At 32.7% G+C, this 20594-nt stretch overlaps 1 protein-coding gene across 1 annotated transcript; it reads right to left on the bottom strand.

Moving 5' to 3' along the window:
- Positions 1 to 13769: 13769 nt before the first annotated feature.
- Smyd5 (SET and MYND domain containing, class 5) lies at positions 13770 to 18492 on the bottom strand. Its single transcript, XM_089703063.1, has 7 exons — positions 18282 to 18492; positions 18072 to 18199; positions 17740 to 17976; positions 16840 to 17077; positions 16316 to 16493; positions 14396 to 14610; positions 13770 to 13967 (listed from the first exon to the last, which is right to left on the bottom strand). Exons 1-7 carry the CDS (start codon positions 18318 to 18320, stop codon positions 13848 to 13850), a joined length of 1155 nt encoding a protein of 384 aa, XP_089559189.1. The 5' UTR covers positions 18321 to 18492; the 3' UTR covers positions 13770 to 13847.
- Positions 18493 to 20594: the final 2102 nt, after the last annotated feature.

Raw genomic sequence — 20594 nt, 5'->3', positions numbered from 1 at the left:
ACCCAATGAAACAAACTTTCCGATTCATTAAGACCGACACACATAATGTACTTAATTAACACATGCTACGTTTAATTTAATTTCACGCTCGCACTAAGTGATATAAGTCTTAGTTAATATAAATGAAAAACCAACATAGCTATATATTACGAGTCCTAATTAATGTTCATTTAACTTATTGTAAAGTTTAATAAAATGTTTAGGCATTGTTTCTAATTCTTGATGAAAGAGCCTTTGGCGAAAATTTAATCGATATATAAAAAAATCGCTACTATTTTTTATATTCAGGTATATTTTTTATTTTATACTACTTAATTCTATTTTTTATACTACTTAATATTATTTCAATCTGTAATGTAAATTAAAAGAAAAAAGGACTCACAATTTCAGAAAAAAACAACTCTAGTGGATAATGTATCTCCTATCAAAATTCCATGAATAAGAAATTAAAGATTATAAACGTATATACATATCATGTTTATCAAGCTTCAGATTGCATTACCCCTCTGTAATTATACACAAACAAATCAAGAAAAAGATCCCGTCTCATTCTCGTCTCATTACCGTGGACGCGTTTAATTAAAATTCACCCTCCGCCATTGACTTTGTTTTTAGGGTTTCAGATCTCGTTATTATCACATTCCAAACGAATTTCTTTGATTCACCCCACGTACTTACAAATAACATTAGACACACATTATATTAAGGGTCACGCATATCGTTTTAGCAGATCAAACAATTTTATGTAGTACTCCCGCTTCAATGGACCGGGTTGTATAATTTTATTTACATCTGAGCACCTTTTACGAATACGTAATGTGATAGAATCAATGTTATGATGAGGCTGAGTATCTTCTTGTATTTAATGTAGGGAGCTTTGAGATTAATGAATTTGAAAATTTGTTATTCAATCAAAAAATCATACCTATATAAAGAGGAAATGATAATAATTTTATCGTTAACAATCAATTAAATTGTTAAAAATCATTATTGAAAACTAAAGAAAACATTCAAATCTAATTTATTATAACATATTATAATACCTATACATACATCATATTGTACATAACATTAATCTATCTACTTCTATTTCCATAACCCTAAATGCCAAACAATATAATATAAAACATACAACGCGCAGAACAAGCTTCCAACATAAGTGAAAAAACGTGTCGCATTAGTATCTATGTATCACTAAAAAACCTAGGTCACTCTAATCCACATCGTTCTCAGCGATTATGCGGGTTTGAGCAAGATTGATGATGAACGAAGAACACCGACCCAACTTAGCTGGAATCCCTTAGATTATGGGGCGTAAATGGCAATTCATAGCCGTTGTACTCGCTCGTTTATACGCCGTATCGCACTAATGAATATATCAGTTACAGGATTAGGAAAACTGTCCCGGATCCAAGTATATGACCCAGGAATAATCAATTTGCTTTGCAAAAAATGGTGTGAAGTACATGAAATAAAAAGGCAGAAGTGTAAGCATACGATGTCAAAAGTACCTACAAGCTTTCATGTATTATTTATTCATAAAACACAATTTAATGAAAACTATACTGTTCCGATTTTTCACATATTATCCTTAGATATTATCTATCTTTATGTAATTATTAAGTAGTTGTCTATTTTATTTTATTATGCGTCAGAGATGCTTTTGAGTTTTAGTAGAGTTGAACTGCGAATATTTTAATATACGGCCGCCCTTCAGACAAACTTTACTTACCGTTTTTATGTAATAAATAGGCATAGGTAACTATACCTTTTATTCAAATATTTACACATTCACGAAAACTGTATTTATTTGTGAATTTTAGATATTTTCCAAGTGCTTACAATAATAATAATTAATGTAGAGGCGCAAAAATAATATTTGCAATTGTTCTATGGAGAATGTCTTAGTACTTAAAGTTAACAGAAGAAAAGGAAATTAAATTTAAAAGGTTTCTATAAAGAAAAGAAAAATGTGGCTGAGCGAAGCAGTAAGATCGCAGTGTATTTTAATTTGTTGAACATATTCTTGGCTACGGAATTGCATTTTAGACAGTATTCTGTACATTCTGTATATATTTTAAACTGCATATCCAGTAGGTAGGTAAATTCATAGTAGCAGAAGAAACCATTTAAAATTATAAAAGGGCATAAAGACATTTAATAGACAACTTTTTACGGTGATGTCGCACTTGCATTGAGCAACAGCGGGGTTATTTAAAAAAAAATCTGGTAACTAAACACCTATTTATTGGTTTTAATGATCATCATGTTAATAAAATTTTTGCACTTACCACATTTAGATTTCAATTTTTCGATTGAAGCCTTCTGAATAATAAAATGAAATTTTCAGGGTAGCTACCTGATAGATAGAGCAAGTTTTTAAAAGCCAAACGGAAAACTTTTCTTATGTGATTTTATTTTTTTATGGGCCCTTGAAGTTGTGAACATACTGGGTAATTTTATCTTTCTTGGCATTTAATTCTTTTTTTTTATTCCATTCGAAGATCTAACGATAGTAAGTGTTACCATACTGAATTGACCTATCTTTCAGCTTAGCACACAAAAAAAAATCAAGCATCTAGCGCAATAGTTGACGTCACCATGAGTGAAAATATCATCGTACTCGGCGATAGGTGAAAAATTGAAAAAAGAGTCATAACTCCGAAACTACGAAAAATCGCATAACACATATGGTGGTGATTCGGATAGCCCTCTAGGTCCTCTACCTCCTGGCTTCATTTATTTATTTATTTATTTATTTATTTATTATAAGGTACCTTACAGCTAGTGATATAATTTTTGAGATGAATAAATACTAAGCTACGCCAATTAAAAGGTACACCAATAGATAGTAAAAATAATATACGTATGTGAACAAATACTAGTATAAGAATTTTACAAATGATAAGAGAAAAGATTTTAAATTTTTGTAGGTATAAGTAAGCATTGATCAAGCCCAATAAGTATTTATAAAGAAAGGAAATGTTTTAAATATCTTCGAATTCAAATAAATTAAAACCAATTTAATGTAAGTAGGATGTGATTGTGTGTGTGTGTGTGTGTGTGTGTGTGTGAAAGTGCGTGTATGAGAATGTGTGAGTGCAAAAAGCTAATGTATTATATTATTATGTGAGCTGAGCTTCAGTATTAATTAATTGTAAAATTTGCTTTTTAAAACTAGTACGTGATAAATAGAAGGGATCCACAGAAGAAAATTTTTTATTATATATGTCCGGGAGCCTGTGGAACGGTAACATTTTTAGATAATTAGTTGATGTAGCCGGCACGTGGAATAGGCGTGTGTGGCGAGTACGCTGTGTGGGTACAAGATACTTTATATTTTCCAACGCTGTGGAATAGTCAAACTTGTTGTTCACGATATCGTATAACAACATAATGTCTATTATATCTCTCCTATCCTCCAAAGTATTTAACCCATAATGTGCGCAAGCCTGTTCATAATTTAACGAATAATTTTTTGTTTTATAATTCATTTTGTTCACAAATATTTTTTGTATCGCTTCCAATCTTTTAATGTGACATTTATATTGCGGTCGCCAGATCACACTTGCAAATTCGAGAACACTACGTACGTAGGCAAAATAAAGAACTTTCAAGCAAGTAATGTCGTTAAATGGATCAGCTTGTCGCAAGATGAAACCTAGATTTTTGTAGGCTTTATGAACAATAAAATCCACGTGCGTACGATATGCAAGTTTGACGTCCAGAATCACACCTAGGTCCCTTACTGAAGTAACAGCAGGTATAGATTCACTATTAATTTTATAATCAAAACAAATAATATTATTATTTCTATTACGGGTAAAACTTATTTTTTGGCATTTTTTTATATTAATTGATATTTTATTTAATTTATAATAGTCACTTAATCTATTAAGATCATCTTGAAGACATTGACAATCGTAAGAGGAAGTGACTTTTCTGAATATTTTTTTATCATCAGCATAAAGTAAGAAATTAGAATTTACAAAGCAGTTACCAATGTCGAATAAGTAAATGTTATACAATAAGGGACCGAGATGCGATCCCTGCGGGACGCCCGAAGTAATATCGACAAAATCTGATTTAAACCCCCCTAGAATCACCGATTGACTGCGGTTCCTGATATAAGACTCTATCCATCTGAGAAGATCACCCCTGATACCCACCGCATAAAGCTTACGGATAAGAACATTATGACTTACTCTATCAAATGCCTTCTCGAAATCTGTGTAAATTACATCGACCTGTGCTCCTTCACTCATGTTGTTATTTATGTAATGTGTTAAGTCTAATAAGTTAGTAGTAACGTTCCGTGATTTAATAAAACCGTGTTGTTTAGTTGGAATACATTTAAGTGTATGAGTGTAGATTTTTTGGTATACTAGTTTTTCCAGCATTTTAGCAAATATATTAAGTAGTGATATGCCCCTATAGTTAGTTATATCTTTCTTCGAGTCTTTTTTATGTATGGGCACAATTAAAGCCTTTTTCCATAAGTCTGGAAAAATACCTTCGGTTATGGAACGTTTCATCATCATTATTTCATCCATACTTCTTGGGACACCCTGTATATATGCCTAACGAAGATACAAATATTAATTATAGATAGATTTTCTTGTTCTTGGGATCACATGATATTAAATATATAATAATACTTACACAAGTTGTTCCGAATAAATACTTTGTACCCTTTACCACAATTGCTAGAATAAATAATATAGAGTATCTATAGACGAAGAACATTTTATTTCACTTCGAGAATAAATCTGATATGGAGCATTATTATTTATTTTCTACTACATCTGAGTAAATAACATAGCTTCAGGTAGGTACTCTTAAATGAGATAACTGAAACTTTTAGACCCAAATCAAAGTGAAGAAACACGAAACCAAACCCTCCTAATTAAGGCTCCCTCTATTTCGACTAATGACTGGTCAGTCCACTTACTGTTCTTCTAAGTATATGTGCGTTATGTCAATTAAAGTTAATCTTCAAGGAGATAATAAACTATGTATATAGATCGACGAAATAATCACAAGAATGTTGTCTAATAAATAATCATGTTCGTAGTTAGAAGGTAGGAAGAAAACTGAATGCTCAAGAATAATAATGCCCAATAAAATTAATGGTAATGCCCATATTCGTTTCCACAATCGTGTTTGGTATCGTATCGCAAGACACTTTACTATCATTACCTACAAAATGTAATCTTTGGAGACCTGTCTGATAAATTTGTAAATATCAAAAGAGAATTTTCAAAAAGCATAGTATGAAATATGTAATAAACGCTACATACGCTGACTCGCAGACAGTCTTGACAGCATCATAAAATTTTTATATTCAGTGGATAGCTAGTCTCTAAAAACCCTTTCGGCTTTTATATCTGCCAGAAAAAGTACGAAAAAAGTGCCCGAGCGAACTATTCTCAATTCGGCGCGTTGCTAAATTTTTATTAGGCACTACTGTTGGGCCTCTGATACAAAAACCGATACTCAAGTCATTCCAATCCCGAGGGTCCGCTTAACCTATTTTCATTTCCCTGTGTTTATTCCCCCGGAGTTATGCGAGTTACGTTATATGAACGCGAGGCTTTTCAATTTACTACGCAACAACCTTCTTCTAAAATAGTTTTCTGGTAAGAACAGCTATTACAGTAAAACTTGTTTTAGTGGAAAAGTAAAACTAAGACGGCTGAAAATGTAAATGAAATTCTTGCGAATGAAATTCCTTGCGTCTGGAATCTTGATGTAGTTTTGCTTGATATTATGTCCGCACTACATAATATTTAAATGAGAACATTAATTGCATAAATCTTGAGGTAAGCTAAGGAATTATATAATCGTTATAACTGATGGTTTATAATATCTATTTTCTTCAAATCTGTTCTAACATTTTTTGCAGCTAAATATCATTAAAAGTTGCCATTTATCAATTTTAAAAGAATTCCTTACTGAATATTTGATTAAAGAAACAAAAATTTTACTTTGACCAATCGAAATATGACCCTCAGTACTTCTCCCTACTAACAGATCAAGGTACCTATGGCAATATCTAGAAAGGCCGATCACATCAGAAAGCTCCTATACTAAGGTCCAAAGCGATTGGAGCCATGAATAATCAAATTGGAATTTAGGACGACATGGTTCTGTCTATATGTAGACCTGAGAGATACCCTGTGATTTGTGAACTGACAATAAGTATAGTACATATTGGCTAGATTACAGATGGTACTGATGGAGTTCGACAATCAATCACAGGGCTAATTATTAATTTATGCAAAGCAGGCTATTATAGTTAGGCCAAAATTGTTCAAATTATTATATTTTGGCGGCGCCTGATAAGTTTCTTTGTAATTTAACAATATTAAAAGTTAAAACATACCTAACTAATTAATCAAAATAAAATGTTAGTTTTCAATTGTTTCAAACCGACTAGTTCGAAAATCGAATACCATATATTAACAGAACGTGAAACTAATATCACTGTAATAATTTGAGTAATAAATTTCCAAACCGCAACGTTCCATCGCTGAATTTTTCATTAGTCAAAGCAATTTTCCGTGCCGTCTCTGAATCTAACTCAATAACAGACGACGAAAGGCATTCGAATATAAAATTTCTCCAATTATTCACAACCCGCTCGAAGGCCAATATTCTGAATGGATCACAATTAGATACCCTTGCCGCCATTTCTTCAAAGGGACGATTTTAATTTAAATCTGGCCCTCAACTGAAACCGACATGGCTGACGTTATTAGCGCATTTGGGTTGTTGTTGTAGTTTCCTTACGACGTTAGTGTACTTGGTTTTGAACTTATTTTAATTAAAATATGTAAGCACATTATGGTTTTAATTTTGTTAATATTTATTTTTATATCACGCTTCTGCGAATAGTTTAGTAGCTGGTAGCTAGTTGCTGATTCCGCGACTTCTTCCACATGAAGTGATAATTTCTAATAAAGGTAATAAATTAATTATAATACCTAACTATATGAAATATTATTATTGGCATTTTTTACTTTACCCAGGAGAGCTTCTACAGCTTAACCAAGCCTTATATGCCGGACAGCATTTTGGTGCAGGATGAGAAGTTAAAAAATTATACCTCTAATGGCATGATCAGAAAATGATTACCTACATCTCGAAAATTTTCATTTTTAAAGTAAGTTAAAGTTATATTTAAGTACTTACCAGCCCAAATAAAAATTTGTACTTCCTTTATAAACGCTGATGGCGGGATGATTTGAACACGAAGATTAGTCTTTTGAAGCACAAAATGAAAGAACGAAAACATAAATATGTCAAAATAATTTCTTATATATTTTGGGTACCTATTTACTAGCTTCTATGTTGTGGTTGTGTGTTGTGTACTACCTATATTGAATTCAGAGGCTCTGCTGGGTCCAAGATTTACGGCCTAAGTATTTGATACATAATCCTATCCGCATTGAGAGGGTTTCCGGCAAAAGTACAATAAGGATCAAAGGTTTGACGATTCGGTCACTTGAATAGGTTATAAGGGAACAAATATTTCATATTCTTTCATTATATTAGAATTTATGGATCACATGGAAAATAAATAGGAAATAGTATGATAGTGGTACATCTATGTAGTTTCCGTAGACATACAGATAAATATACACTTTAACAACTTTTTATAATTTAATTGTATTAGCAGATGCAAATAAATGTAAGTATCTATATCTTTGTTCCTACCTAATACATTTAACACTACTCCAGTAGGTACTTGTTTTGTGATATAAAAAGCTTTCAGCAGTGCTATATAGTGGCACGTTGAATTTTATCGTCGTCAATTCATAAAACCTGGGATACCTACAATATATAGCGACTATAAAAAGGAAATCTAGCAAAATAAGACAGGTCAAAGTGTACCATTAGAGAAAGAGCCGTCGCAGTACAAACATTCATTCGTTCCCACCCCTCTTCAAGCGTCTCCTTAAAAGGGAGAAGAAAATTATCTCGTGAATAAATTATATTTTTCCCCTTTTATGAAGACAGCTGAAGTGCATTTTCGTCCATCTTTTTTTCCTGTTTGACTCAGATCAAAGACATCGCAGGAATTCCGCCCGTGAGGCCGCAGAAATAAAAATGAATAAAGAATTTAATGCGAGTTGATGTCCTAGGGATAATATAGTTAAAGTACTTTAAGACGTTTCCCGAAGCCCCGTTTGTTTTCACAATTCAATTTTCGTCTGCGAATTTGCACTTTTGACATTACGCAGGCCCGCGTTCCTTTGTGGGGATTGTATCTAATTCTTTTAGATGACCGGAGAGGATAATAATATTTTATTTGGGCTCCAAAGTGATGCTGGGAGCTGTTATATTTATTATGCGCAGCAATCTAGAGACAGAGATAAATGCCTATTAAATTTGTGTTCATATAATATTTTAAATATTAATAAAAACACGAATCGGTCAGTGGAGAATTTTGATAGTTACATGTGTTCGTAGAGGACTTTTGTTTTATGTAATTATTTAGTTATAATATCTAGGTATTTATTAAATTATTATTCGTGTAATTAGCAAAGTATGCAATGATTTCTTGCAATTGAATTCTATTATTATTATCTATATTCTATGATTATTTTCCCGTCTGCATTGCCGTCAAAGTGTGCGTCCACACTGAATGCGCGGTGGCGGCGGCCTAGGCGGGCGCGACGAGCGGGCGCTCGCGGTGGCCACACCGACGCGCGAGCTCAAGTAGCGGTTCGACGTTTTTCGGGTGTTGCAAACTTTGGACGATTTGCTATTTTTACTGGACAGTCCGATTTTGAGATGAGATCATTATGGAAGTTGTAATAAATAAAACAGAGGAATAACGGGTGAATCTTATATGAAGAATTGAGATTATACCCTACAAAATTACTGTGGTGTATATAAGTGTTTTAGATTGAATCGCACTTATAAATAAAGAAGTTTCACTTCAACAATTAAGTATTTACCGCTATTTTACGAAAAACATAAAGGATATAATATAAGAAGTCGAGCGATAAGACCGAACTGGTTTGATACCCCCGCCGTCCGCGCATTGGGTCGCTTGCTGACTAGGCCCGTAGTGTGGCCAGAACGCGCGGATAGGAGAGTTTGAAAACTACGCGCGCTGGCTCGCTCATTACCGTCGCACTAGGCTTCCGCCATAGTCATTTCAATGTGGACGCAAAGGCGCGTTTCATACGTTTGATATTTCGCGCCCGCCGTCGCAACCGCGCTAGGCTCGCAGTGTGGACCTGCACAAATGGTTTTTACGCCCATTAATGGTACCTACGAAGCAAAAAGAATTTCTTTAAATTTCACATTTATAGAGCGTAAAACTACACAAAAAAATACTGAACAAATAATTTTAAAAATAAATAAATACTAAGTAATACTTTACAATGTCTACGGTTCTTAAAATAACCGGTGTATATGGAACGCTTTTGTATATTTTTAGGGCGAAGGTAAATCCAAACAAACTGACCCCTTTTGTTATAAAGGGATAAAAAAACAACCTAAAAATATGATCCACAACTTTAACACTCACTCAACCATTGGGTTTACTTACCTTTATACCCTTTCCAATAGGATTCTAGGTCAAAAATCGCCATGAATAAGTATTATAATCCATATAGTATGTTGGGGTTCATTTTATAAGCATGAATCTCTCTCTTAATTCATTTAAAATGCTTTTATTAGCTTCACCTGTAAGTTTATAATATGTAATCAATGCCTTTTGTCACGATTTTGACCCACTTTAAGAGCCAGCGCGCACGAGCAACTTTGTCTCCGCAACTATTTTGTCCCCGCAACTATTTTGTCTCTCCACCCATGGGCTAGTATGAAAGTGCGCGCACGTAACGACGCAACTCCCCATACAAATTGATGGGAGAGACAAAATAGTTGCGGAGACAAAGTTGCTCGTGCGCGCTAGCTCTAATTCTCTATAACAGACAGATAATTCAAACTTTTGTGCACATATCAAGGACCGGTGACATTACAAATAGGTGTTTTTTTTTTCAACTATGTTTATTTTATTTAAGTCTTCAATCATTCGATTCCGGATAAAAATGATCACATGTGCTAATTCAGACTATAATCTATATTTTCATACATCCAAACTTTAACATTTATAATTCCTATTAGTGTAGATTTTAAGCAATAAGTAAGAACTAAAATTATTACCCTTACACAGATTATGTAATAAAAAAATATATGCACTACATAGACTCTTTATTTACAAAAAAATTACAACAAAATTGACATAATATTATGTTTAAAAATATGTAGCTTAGCCCATTACAATATTATTAGAAACGTATTGCTGCTTAGTTATCGTTTATTCACAAAGTAATCACAATCATATTTATTTAATTCAAGAAAATATAGCTGCTAGCAAATACTAAACGTTAAAAAAAGTAAGTACTTATAGTAACTTTGCATAATTGACAGGAGATTGTTTTTGACGACAAAAATTACCATTACAAATAGCTTATGTAATATTAGTTTGGCATTATTAGCATATAATATAGAGTTATTTTAAATGTGTTACTATAAAGCAAAACTACAAATTGGCACAACTTTTAGACTAACCACACTACAAATATTAAAATATGCCTAATCAAAGTCATCGCGCTATACAAAAGAAAAAATTTTCTTAATAAAATAAGCATATTATTGCTTACATTTAGGCCTTATAAGTTTACACATTATCACACCAAATCACTACATATACCAAAAGGTATTTTACAGCACAATGTAAAATAGAACATATGAAAATGTTGAATAACTAGGTATATAATAGTTATTATTCTGTATACGCGATTATTTTAGTTAGGTATTTTAAACTAGACAATTTTTAAAACCTTTATCAATAATAATTTTAGGCCGTATTTAAGAGTTACAACATCAAACATTATACCTTATATGTAATACCTATTCATACAATATAATAGGTTCCTACATATTTGTAACTTATTAGTTATTAGATACTGTCTCACTTTTCACTTTTTATATTATTTAAATAAACTAAATTTTATCAGAGGACTAAGTTTTACTTACAAAAAATCAATACTTTCTACTTTAGGCCAAATAAATTGAGTGTGAAAGAGACGAAATCACTGTTGAATGCATAATGCATTCAACAGTGATTTGTAATGCATTATGCATTACAAATAGTTCTAGCCATTTTAGTTGATCTGAAATTTATAGGAAAAATGTACTAAATCACAACTAATCAATTAACGTCTCTGAGAACAGTAGCAATTAGTATCTGTATTAACTGAATTATTACTAAGTATTTAGTAATAATTCAGGTACTAATTTTTATTAGCCTTTTCCTAAAAAATAATTTCCCATAAAAGGATAAACAATCCATCAAAATATAACTCTTATTTAATCCACAATAGTTTTAAGATTAAATACTTACCAATAACTATATAATAAACCTACTCAAAAATTTCCCACTTGTGTAATCACAATAAATTTCGTTAAAAATGCATGAAGACTGCAGTTTAATTCAAATAACGCTTAAGTATAACAAAAAAACACTCGCCAAACAATTAGAAATTCTTTAAATTATAAAACAAATATAAACCATCTGCAATTATATTCCAGACCTTAGATTTAACAATAGATATTGCTACACAATTTGATCAGGCAATATCTAATCTTGGGAACAACCTATTATTAAAGATTTCATTGTTCAACTATATCGAATGTTATAATGTTTTACATAATAAATTTTAACCGCAATATTAATATCTATTAGTCTATTATGAAAATAAGAGCTATAATATTGACCTTATTTTGAAAATGTCATCTTCACAGGATTAGATCTATGGATAATAATTATTAACTTTCGTAACATACTACATCTAAATCGAAATATTGCTCTCATGACCCCAATCTATTTTTTATAGAAGAATTTTACATGCCTTACTTACTATTTGCAATTTTCTCCGTTTATGTTAAAAACTAAACATAATATAATTTAGTAGCCATTCATGACATTCAATGCAACCAATAACAAACTTAGCAATGCGAATACTTAATTATCTATTGAAGATTAAACTTAATAATTAATTACTTATTAGAGAGAAACAGTCGCACATACACACTCAGAGGCGGCTCGCCCTAAGGAGCGCTGGTGCAGTGAACTCCCATAAATAATTATAATAAAATCATACTCCTTAATTTCATTATTAATATTAATTATTACTATTTAAAATCAATCGTAATCGTAAAAATCTACTGTCAATACCAATGAATATATCCATCATTCCATACACTTGAATAATACTGTATTTATACAGTAACGCGCGAAGGGGAGCGCTCACGATTGCGATCCAATGAAAAAATATTTAGTACATTTCCTAATACGAAATCCAATAGGAGTGAAAGAGATGGTTTGCCAGTGCCCTGAGCGCGTGAAACAGAAGATTTTCTATGGAAAGATAGCAAAATTCGGTGCGCCGCTCCCGCAAACGTTGCCGGTTCGTTTTTACCGCCGCGCGCGACATTGCCACTATTTATATTATAAACAAACACTCGACTCTCGAGTCAACTTCAATGCACGCGCGCGAATGCAAATTCGGGAATTTTCTAATTAAAATCATATGATACGTGTGTTGAAATAGTCTGTAGTTATCAGTATTACTTGTGAGTGTGAAAATGAACAATAATTATAATGTGGCGTTCATTAAAAAGTGTGTTAAAACGTTACAAATTCGGCTTGAATTGAAAGCAGGGACTGCCACGGCCTGAACTTGACCTTACGCAAAAATGTACGACAAAAACGAAAACATATACCTACGCGTGTGTTTAAATCCGAACAATATTATGTGAAAACACCGTGGTTGTATGGTTGTGAATTGTGATGAAAGCAACAACAGACATTTACGAATGTCTTGTCGCTTTAAGTTATAGATATTTTTGCACACCAAAAAGAAAGACGTATGTATTTCCTTTATAAGTAATTTTTTTGATAAATGTACTGCTTTATACACCATGTATTTTCAGTGTTTTATTTCAAGTGAACACCCATAAAATTTTGTCACGAGCCGCCTCTGTACACACTGAAACAACACTAGTTAATTTACAAAATGAATAGGGTTGTCAAAAACGGAAAATAAAAAACTTATCTCATTAAGCTTTACAGATACTTAAAGTTCATAATTAACTTATTAGAGCCACCTTATCTCAGAAAAGCAATCATACATACACACAAAAAGAACATTGAAGTGCATAATTGCAAAACTTCCAAACGCAAACACACATTGGTCGAAGAGGGTTGTATAAACATACCTAAAATAAAAATAAAACTTATCTTATTAGATATCTTAGATAATCTATACTTAATTATTTATGACCGACAGAAAGAACACTTGACTTCATTAGTTTATTGTTTCTTATCTTCCCACAGAAAGAACACTTAACTTCATTCACAAAACGGATATAAAAAACTTATCTTTATAAGCGATAATAATTAAAGGTAATAATTAACTTATTATAGACAAAGAATCACACGTACACAGAAAGAAAAACTGAAGTTCACTTACAAAATGTTCAAACTTAAACACATTGGTTGAATAGGGTTGCAAAAATCGCAATAAAGAAAACCTAACTAAGGGATTATTAAAGTTAATAATAAACTTTTGACATAAACAATCATACACACACAAAAAGAACACTGATGTTAATTTACAAAACTTCCAAACACAAACACACATTGGTCGAATAGGGTTGTCAAAAACGGAAAATAAAAAACTAAAAAATAATAATATTCTTATAATAAACATTGCACAAAGTGTCTATAGGCCAAGCAAGCAGAAGGCCAGGAGGTTGGAACATCAGTCATCGTCATCAAATTCGTCGTCACTCATGTCTTCTTCACTTGTGACGTCTGGTTGAGAACTCTCTGTTGTGCATCGATCACACCAACACACAAATAGATAGTTTTCTGCTAATTCCTGGAAGGAAATTAATAATTATTGTCTTAGAAAAAAAATGTGTGTAATAATGCTCGTTAGCATTCTCGTTGGTAAGAGATTGACAAATTATGAAACTTTTTGTTTGTTTTGATTTAAATTATAAGAAGGGTATTCCTGAAAAAGGGTTATTTTTTCAAGAGTTATATCATATACTGAGCAACGTTTACTGAATTTAGTTTAAAGGCTTTCTTTGCGCTTGGATATCACCTCCAAAAAAATACAAAAAAATGTCTAGCCTTATGCAGGCTAGATTAGCAGTTCTTAATAAAGCCCTTCTGGCTAACATTGAGAGTGTCGACGCGCAAAAAAAAATTTTTCACTTTGGATCAAAAGTCCTTACTTTGCGCCCCCTTTGCTTTAGGCGGACCAGAGACACCACACAAAAATAATAAAATAATTTAGACTACCTTTTGACGCGAATGCCTCGACCGCTGCAATGAGCACTCATCCAAATAGCTGATACAGATTTCCTCTCCAGGCATTATAGTTTTCACAGCTTTTAACTGTATCCTATGATTTCCGTATGGGAACGATGACTCGGCATTTGGCGCACAACTATGGTTACATGCACTTTGTAACTGAAAGAGTCCAGAACCTTCTGTGTTTAGGAACTGGCCTGATTCTGAAAATTTTAAGAATTTTTTTTTTTATATTTATATAACAAATTATAAAATTTCAAATAAGTTGTGAAAGTTGTATTGTGTGATTGTCACAGTTGGTATGCCTTAATATAAAATATATTTCCGGAAATATTATAAACATGAAAGTTTGTATGAATATATGGATGTATGTTTGATACTCTTTGATTCAATGAATAACAAAATATGATATCATAAGATATAAGCAATAGAAAGACTCTCTGTCTTTTCATGGGGTTTGTCTGCGGATTATCTTATTAGATTATCATATTATTTTCTTTTTCATTCACATTCAAATAAGAATACTTTGATTAAATATGTAACATTTATAAATTTATAAAGAATAGAAAAAATTCGATCACGAGGCGGGACTCGAACCCGCATCCTTCGCGCCATTCCGGGGCGGATGCCTGACCAACTCAGCCACTCGTGACCCGCCCGAGTGATCGAATTTATTCTATTCTTTCAGTTTTATGTGTCTGAAGGGACACACCGCGCGCCATCTATTGAGATGATTAACAACCATTTCAACCAATATGAAGCACTTTTCAGTGAATACAATATTGTAACGATGGAACACGACCTTTTTTGTTGAATTTATATTTTTGGTTTTATGGCATTCAAATGCTTTATAAATATAAATTTATAAAGAATAGAAAAAATTCGATCACGAGGCGGGACTCGAACCCGCATCCTTCGCGCCATTCCGGGGCGGATGCCTCACCAACTCAGCCACTCGTGACCCGCCCGAGTGATCGAATTTATTCTATTCTTTCAGTTTTATGTGTCTGAAGGGACACACCGCGCGCCATCTATTGAGATGATTAACAACCATTTCAACCAATATGAAGCACTTTTCAGTGAATACAATATTGTAACGATGGAACACGACCTTTTTTGTTGAATTTATATTTTTGGTTTTATGGCATTCAAATGCTTTATAAATATAAATTTATAAAGAATAGAAAAATTCGATCACGAGGCGGGACTCGAACCCGCATCCTTCGCGCCATTCCGGGGCGGATGCCTCACCAACTCAGCCACTCGTGACCCGCCCGAGTGATCGAATTTATTCTATTCTTTCAGTTTTATGTGTCTGAAGGGACACACCGCGCGCCATCTATTGAGATGATTAACAACCATTTCAACCAATATGAAGCACTTTTCAGTGAATACAATATTGTAACGATGGAACACGACCTTTTTTGTTGAATTTATATTTTTGGTTTTATGGCATTCAAATGCTTTATAAATATAAATTTATAAAGAATAGAAAAATTCGATCACGAGGCGGGACTCGAACCCGCATCCTTCGCGCCATTCCGGGGCGGATGCCTCACCAACTCAGCCACTCGTGACCCGCCCGAGTGATCGAATTTATTCTATTCTTTCAGTTTTATGTGTCTGAAGGGACACACCGCGCGCCATCTATTGAGATGATTAACAACCATTTCAACCAATATGAAGCACTTTTCAGTGAATACAATATTGTAACGATGGAACACGACCTTTTTTGTTGAATTTATATTTTTGGTTTTATGGCATTCAAATGCTTTATAAATATAAATTTATAAAGAATAGAAATATTGTTATATGTAACATTTAATCAAAGTATTTAATGTTGCAAATAAAGATCAAATTGTTATACCTAATGCAATCATCAGAATAAATAATGCTTCTAAAACTTACCATTCTCCACATCCTTATATAGTTTGTCGATAAACAGATCCATCTGTTGCCTCTCATCGTCAGACATGGTTAGCTCAGACATAGCATTCACCCATTGAGCCAAAGGACTTGTGCCGATGCCTTGACCGTTTGTACCCACAAGAGCCATAAGGGAACAAAAACCTTCTGGAGTTAGAAACTGAAAAACGTGAAAATTGTTTAAGTATTTTCATATAAATAAATGCAAATTATTAATTAATGTAAAATGAAGAAAATACAGTTCCACTGTATTTATAATACAGACCATAAGTTTAAGTTTAAGACTATATTTTATACAGCACACATGAAATGATATTTTTATTATTATTTAATAGGAATACAAAATGACACTATTCTGAAAATCTTGTTTGAAAGCTTAAAAACAATAACCTATTCATATAAACTGGGAGATAAAAAGACTGAGATATCCCTATTATTATTGGTTATATTTGTATTGATTCAAATTGATTGCAGTAATATAAATTAACACATTATTTACAACTTACCTCTTGTATACTATCACCACTAATCACAGTAGCCGTCAATTCTCTCAATGTATTTAGCTGATCACTAAACTGTTCTCCAAGTAACTTGTGGACTAACTCTGCATCCTCATTGACTGTTCTGTGACAGAATTGTTTGACAGTAGCAGCCGCTACAGTGGGGTCTGGATGCTGTTTTATGTATGCCAGTATTCTGACTAACAACATTACACTTGTTGTTTCAGGAGGGTAATGCATTTGCCTGGAAATATTGTTTTTAATTATTCAGTGCATAGAGGAAGGAGAAATGAGATTATTAATTTTATTGTGATTACTAATTAACCCATTGACCACCGAGCGGCCCGATCGGGCCGAGACACAATAGATTTTCTATTGTGTCTGTGATCCGAGGACTGACGGATTAATATGTAGAAATGTATACAATAATCCAATAAGTAAAGCCAGCCAGCTTTTTTAAATTCTTCTTTTTTTCTTAAAAAGGAACTTTTTAAATTATTGATTAACTAGCAGTCCGCCCCGGCTTCGCCCGTGGTACATATTTACGTTTTCTCTACATAAAAACCATCCTCGTACTTCAAGGAATATAATAAAAAAAGAATTATCGAAATCGGTTCAGCCGTTCTCGAGTTATGCGCTTACCAACACATTTTGCGATTCATTTTTATATATAAGACTAGCGGTCCGCCCCGGCTTCGCCCGTGGTACATATTTACGTTTTCTCTACATAAAAACCATCCTCGTACTTCAAGGAATATAATAAAAAAAGAATTATCGAAATCGGTTCAGCCGTTCTCGAGTTATGCGCTTACCAACACATTTTGCGATTCATTTTTATATATAAAGAATATAGATATAGATAATGAATTAGTTCAATCCAAAAGACTAATTGATTTTATTACTCACTTCCAGGCTTCCAACAATATGTGGATGGGATGTCTTGCATCGGTTTGATCATAGCACAGAGATCTGTGATAAGCAACTTGAGCCACATCTCTGCATCCTTCACAACAATACAAAATTCCACACTGATTGCAACTAGCCACATTCATCAAATCCGCTTCGAAGTTATTAGCATGGGGTAACACGATGTCGGGCTTTGCGGCCAATCTTCGAACGTTTTGTTCTGGGGTCTCTAAAGGCCTATAAAATATATTATTTAGCAACGTTAGCATGGTAACCTGCCCCTGGTAACACACGAAATTAACATATTATTCCATTTTCGAAAATGTTCTTACCTCATACAATGATCACATGCCATATACCGGTATGCCGCATTCCAAGCGAATTGACACGATACTAGTGGATCTTCTTCCAAAATAACATCGCCTTCGTTGTATTGTTTCGTTGCAAATAAAGCTTTACCCTTAAAATTCATTGGATCATCAGTCAAGTCAAAAATTATACAAATATCGACAATTTGTTTTTATAAATTAAACTTATCTTACCTTCTTCCCATTTGTAGTTCGTACTACAAAACCTGCCATTGTAAAAAACTAATTAATAAGCGCTTTTTTATTTTACAGTTCTAACAATTAATAATTAGATCACTCGATTCGTATCACTATCATGAACTGGACACTTATTTTTTTGATTTCTTAGTTCACGCTTTGTTGTTCGTTGTAAAAGAGGTTATAAACATGTGTCAATTTGACATTAACCAACAAGATGTCAAAACTCAAGAGTCGACGCACAGTGTAGCCAGTTATTTAGTGTCTATGAACGCAGCGCGTTCGATCTAATGCTTACCATTCACTACACAAACAAGCAGATATTTTGTCGCCTGCGACAAGTCCAATTCATGAGTGTGCCTATGAGTGGTAGCCATAACGAACGTGTAATTTTATCATTTGTGCACGCTGTTCCTGCTCATTCGTGTTACGTGGCATGGTAATTAAAACCCTAGTAAGTATACTTTTTAACCCGCGTAAAAAAATTAAATATAATACTTAGATTGGATTGGATTTACCCACGATTTACCTGTTCATATAAATATATAAAAATAAATTGAAACAAAAAAAATGAAGTGAAATTTTTATTTGGTATGTATTTTTATGTCAGATAATACATTAGAAAAATAAAATTACAATATACAAATTTATTATATAAATCTTTCATACTAAAAATATTTATAACTAGATTAGAATTTACCTGGATGCATGCATGACATGAACCTAAAGAATAAGATTTCCAGTATTTTTAATTTATGTACCTAGATACTCTTTTGGACATACCTCTATAGTAATGCTAAATCATGCATTCAATATTATAATATTGAAAGCAGAAGGAATGTTAAATATTACAAAATATATCCCTATTTAAAAATGCGATTCCCTACATAGAACTAAATACTTGATGAAACTTTGTTCAATTAAGAAATAGTTACATTCTAGTTTCTACAAATACTTTCATGATTATTAATGGTTCACAACCGATACATAAAACAGAAATGAAAATATTTAATTCTTTTTTTTTATAACACATTATTTTGTGTGTGCCAGATGAGTACTTATTTAAAAGTAGATACATATTTTACTTTTGATTTTTAGGCAGATATTATATTATAATCACAACTAGATTTATAATATCTTATCTATCTACTCCTTTAACATACATTAAAGACATCAACAAAATCTATGAATATTTTGTTGTGTTGATATCTAAATAAAAATATCAAGGGAATAACTAGAAAAAATCCCTAGTTACTATCCAGTAAAAATGGAGGACTTAAAATCCTAGGATATATTATTTCGTGTCTTTTTATTTATTTTTTTGCGGGTACTTAGTCATAATAATATAGCAGTTATGATAATACAAAACTAGGTATTCTTATTTCTAAGAAAATAAAAGATTGCAATAAGTATATTTTCCTTAACGGCAACAACGATACGCAACAATCCTATACATACATTTTGATTTATGATTATTCCTTATTAACATATTCTTTATAAACATTATCTGTTCCATTTGCACAAATTCCTCTTACATTACTAAAATACTTCCTCCATCATATAATATATCCATAAAATATATCCATAAAACGATGACAATATTATAATACAAAGCACTAAAAGGTAGTTATTTAATTATACAGGGTGTAATCGTTAAGTGTGCACAGGCGATTTTTCCGTAAGTATTACAGATAACAAAAAACTTTAAACTGATATCGAAAGTACTTAACCTAATGAGTAAAATGGCCGTAATAAATTTTTAAAAATAAATCGAGAAATATAAAAAAAATTATCTTTAAACCCTCCCATACATTAAGTATGAAATATGAATATCCCGTATACATTTAATATGAAAGATTTTTAGCTTTCTTTTTCTTTATCGGTTTTCTGCTTTAATTACTTCGCAAATTTGAAGTGGCATTTTCCACGCTTTTTCCGGAAATTTTCACGCATTTTCCGGATATTTTCCGGGGATTTTCCGAGCATTTTCCGGGCATTTTCCAGGCATTTTCCACGCTTTTTCCGGACATTTCCACGCATTTTCCGGATATTTTCCAGACATTTCCCTGGCATTTTCCGGGATTTTCCAGACATTTTCCGGGAATTTCCCAGGCATGTCCCGGGGATTTTCCGGATGTTGCCCAGACATTTTCCGGACATTTCCCTGGCATTTTCCGGGAATTTTCCACGCATTTCCCAGACATTTCTCAGGCATTTTCCGGGGATTTTCCAGGCATTTTCCGGATATTTTCCGGATATTTTCCGGGAATTCTCCAGGCATTTTCCGGACATTTCCCTGACATAGCCTTT

The sequence above is a fragment of the Colias philodice genome, chromosome 14, assembly GCF_061535455.1.
Source record: "Colias philodice isolate Cphi_HAF_F1 chromosome 14, ilColPhil1 Martin Lab GWU primary, whole genome shotgun sequence".
Classification (NCBI taxonomy): domain Eukaryota; kingdom Metazoa; phylum Arthropoda; class Insecta; order Lepidoptera; family Pieridae; genus Colias; species Colias philodice.
This window is presented reverse-complemented; position numbering and strand designations above follow the sequence as displayed.

Bases quoted from the DNA above. Each gene is read 5' to 3' on its own strand.
- Smyd5 (XM_089703063.1), bottom strand. From the start codon at position 18,320: ATGGCAGGTTTTGTAGTACGAACTACAAATGGGAAGAAG. The intron at 18,200-18,281 runs GTAAGATAAGTT...ATGAATTTTAAG, and splicing joins GAACTACAAATGGGAAGAAG to GGTAAAGCTTTATTTGCAAC. The intron at 17,977-18,071 runs GTAAGAACATTT...TATATTTTATAG, and splicing joins GCATGTGATCATTGTATGAG to GCCTTTAGAGACCCCAGAAC.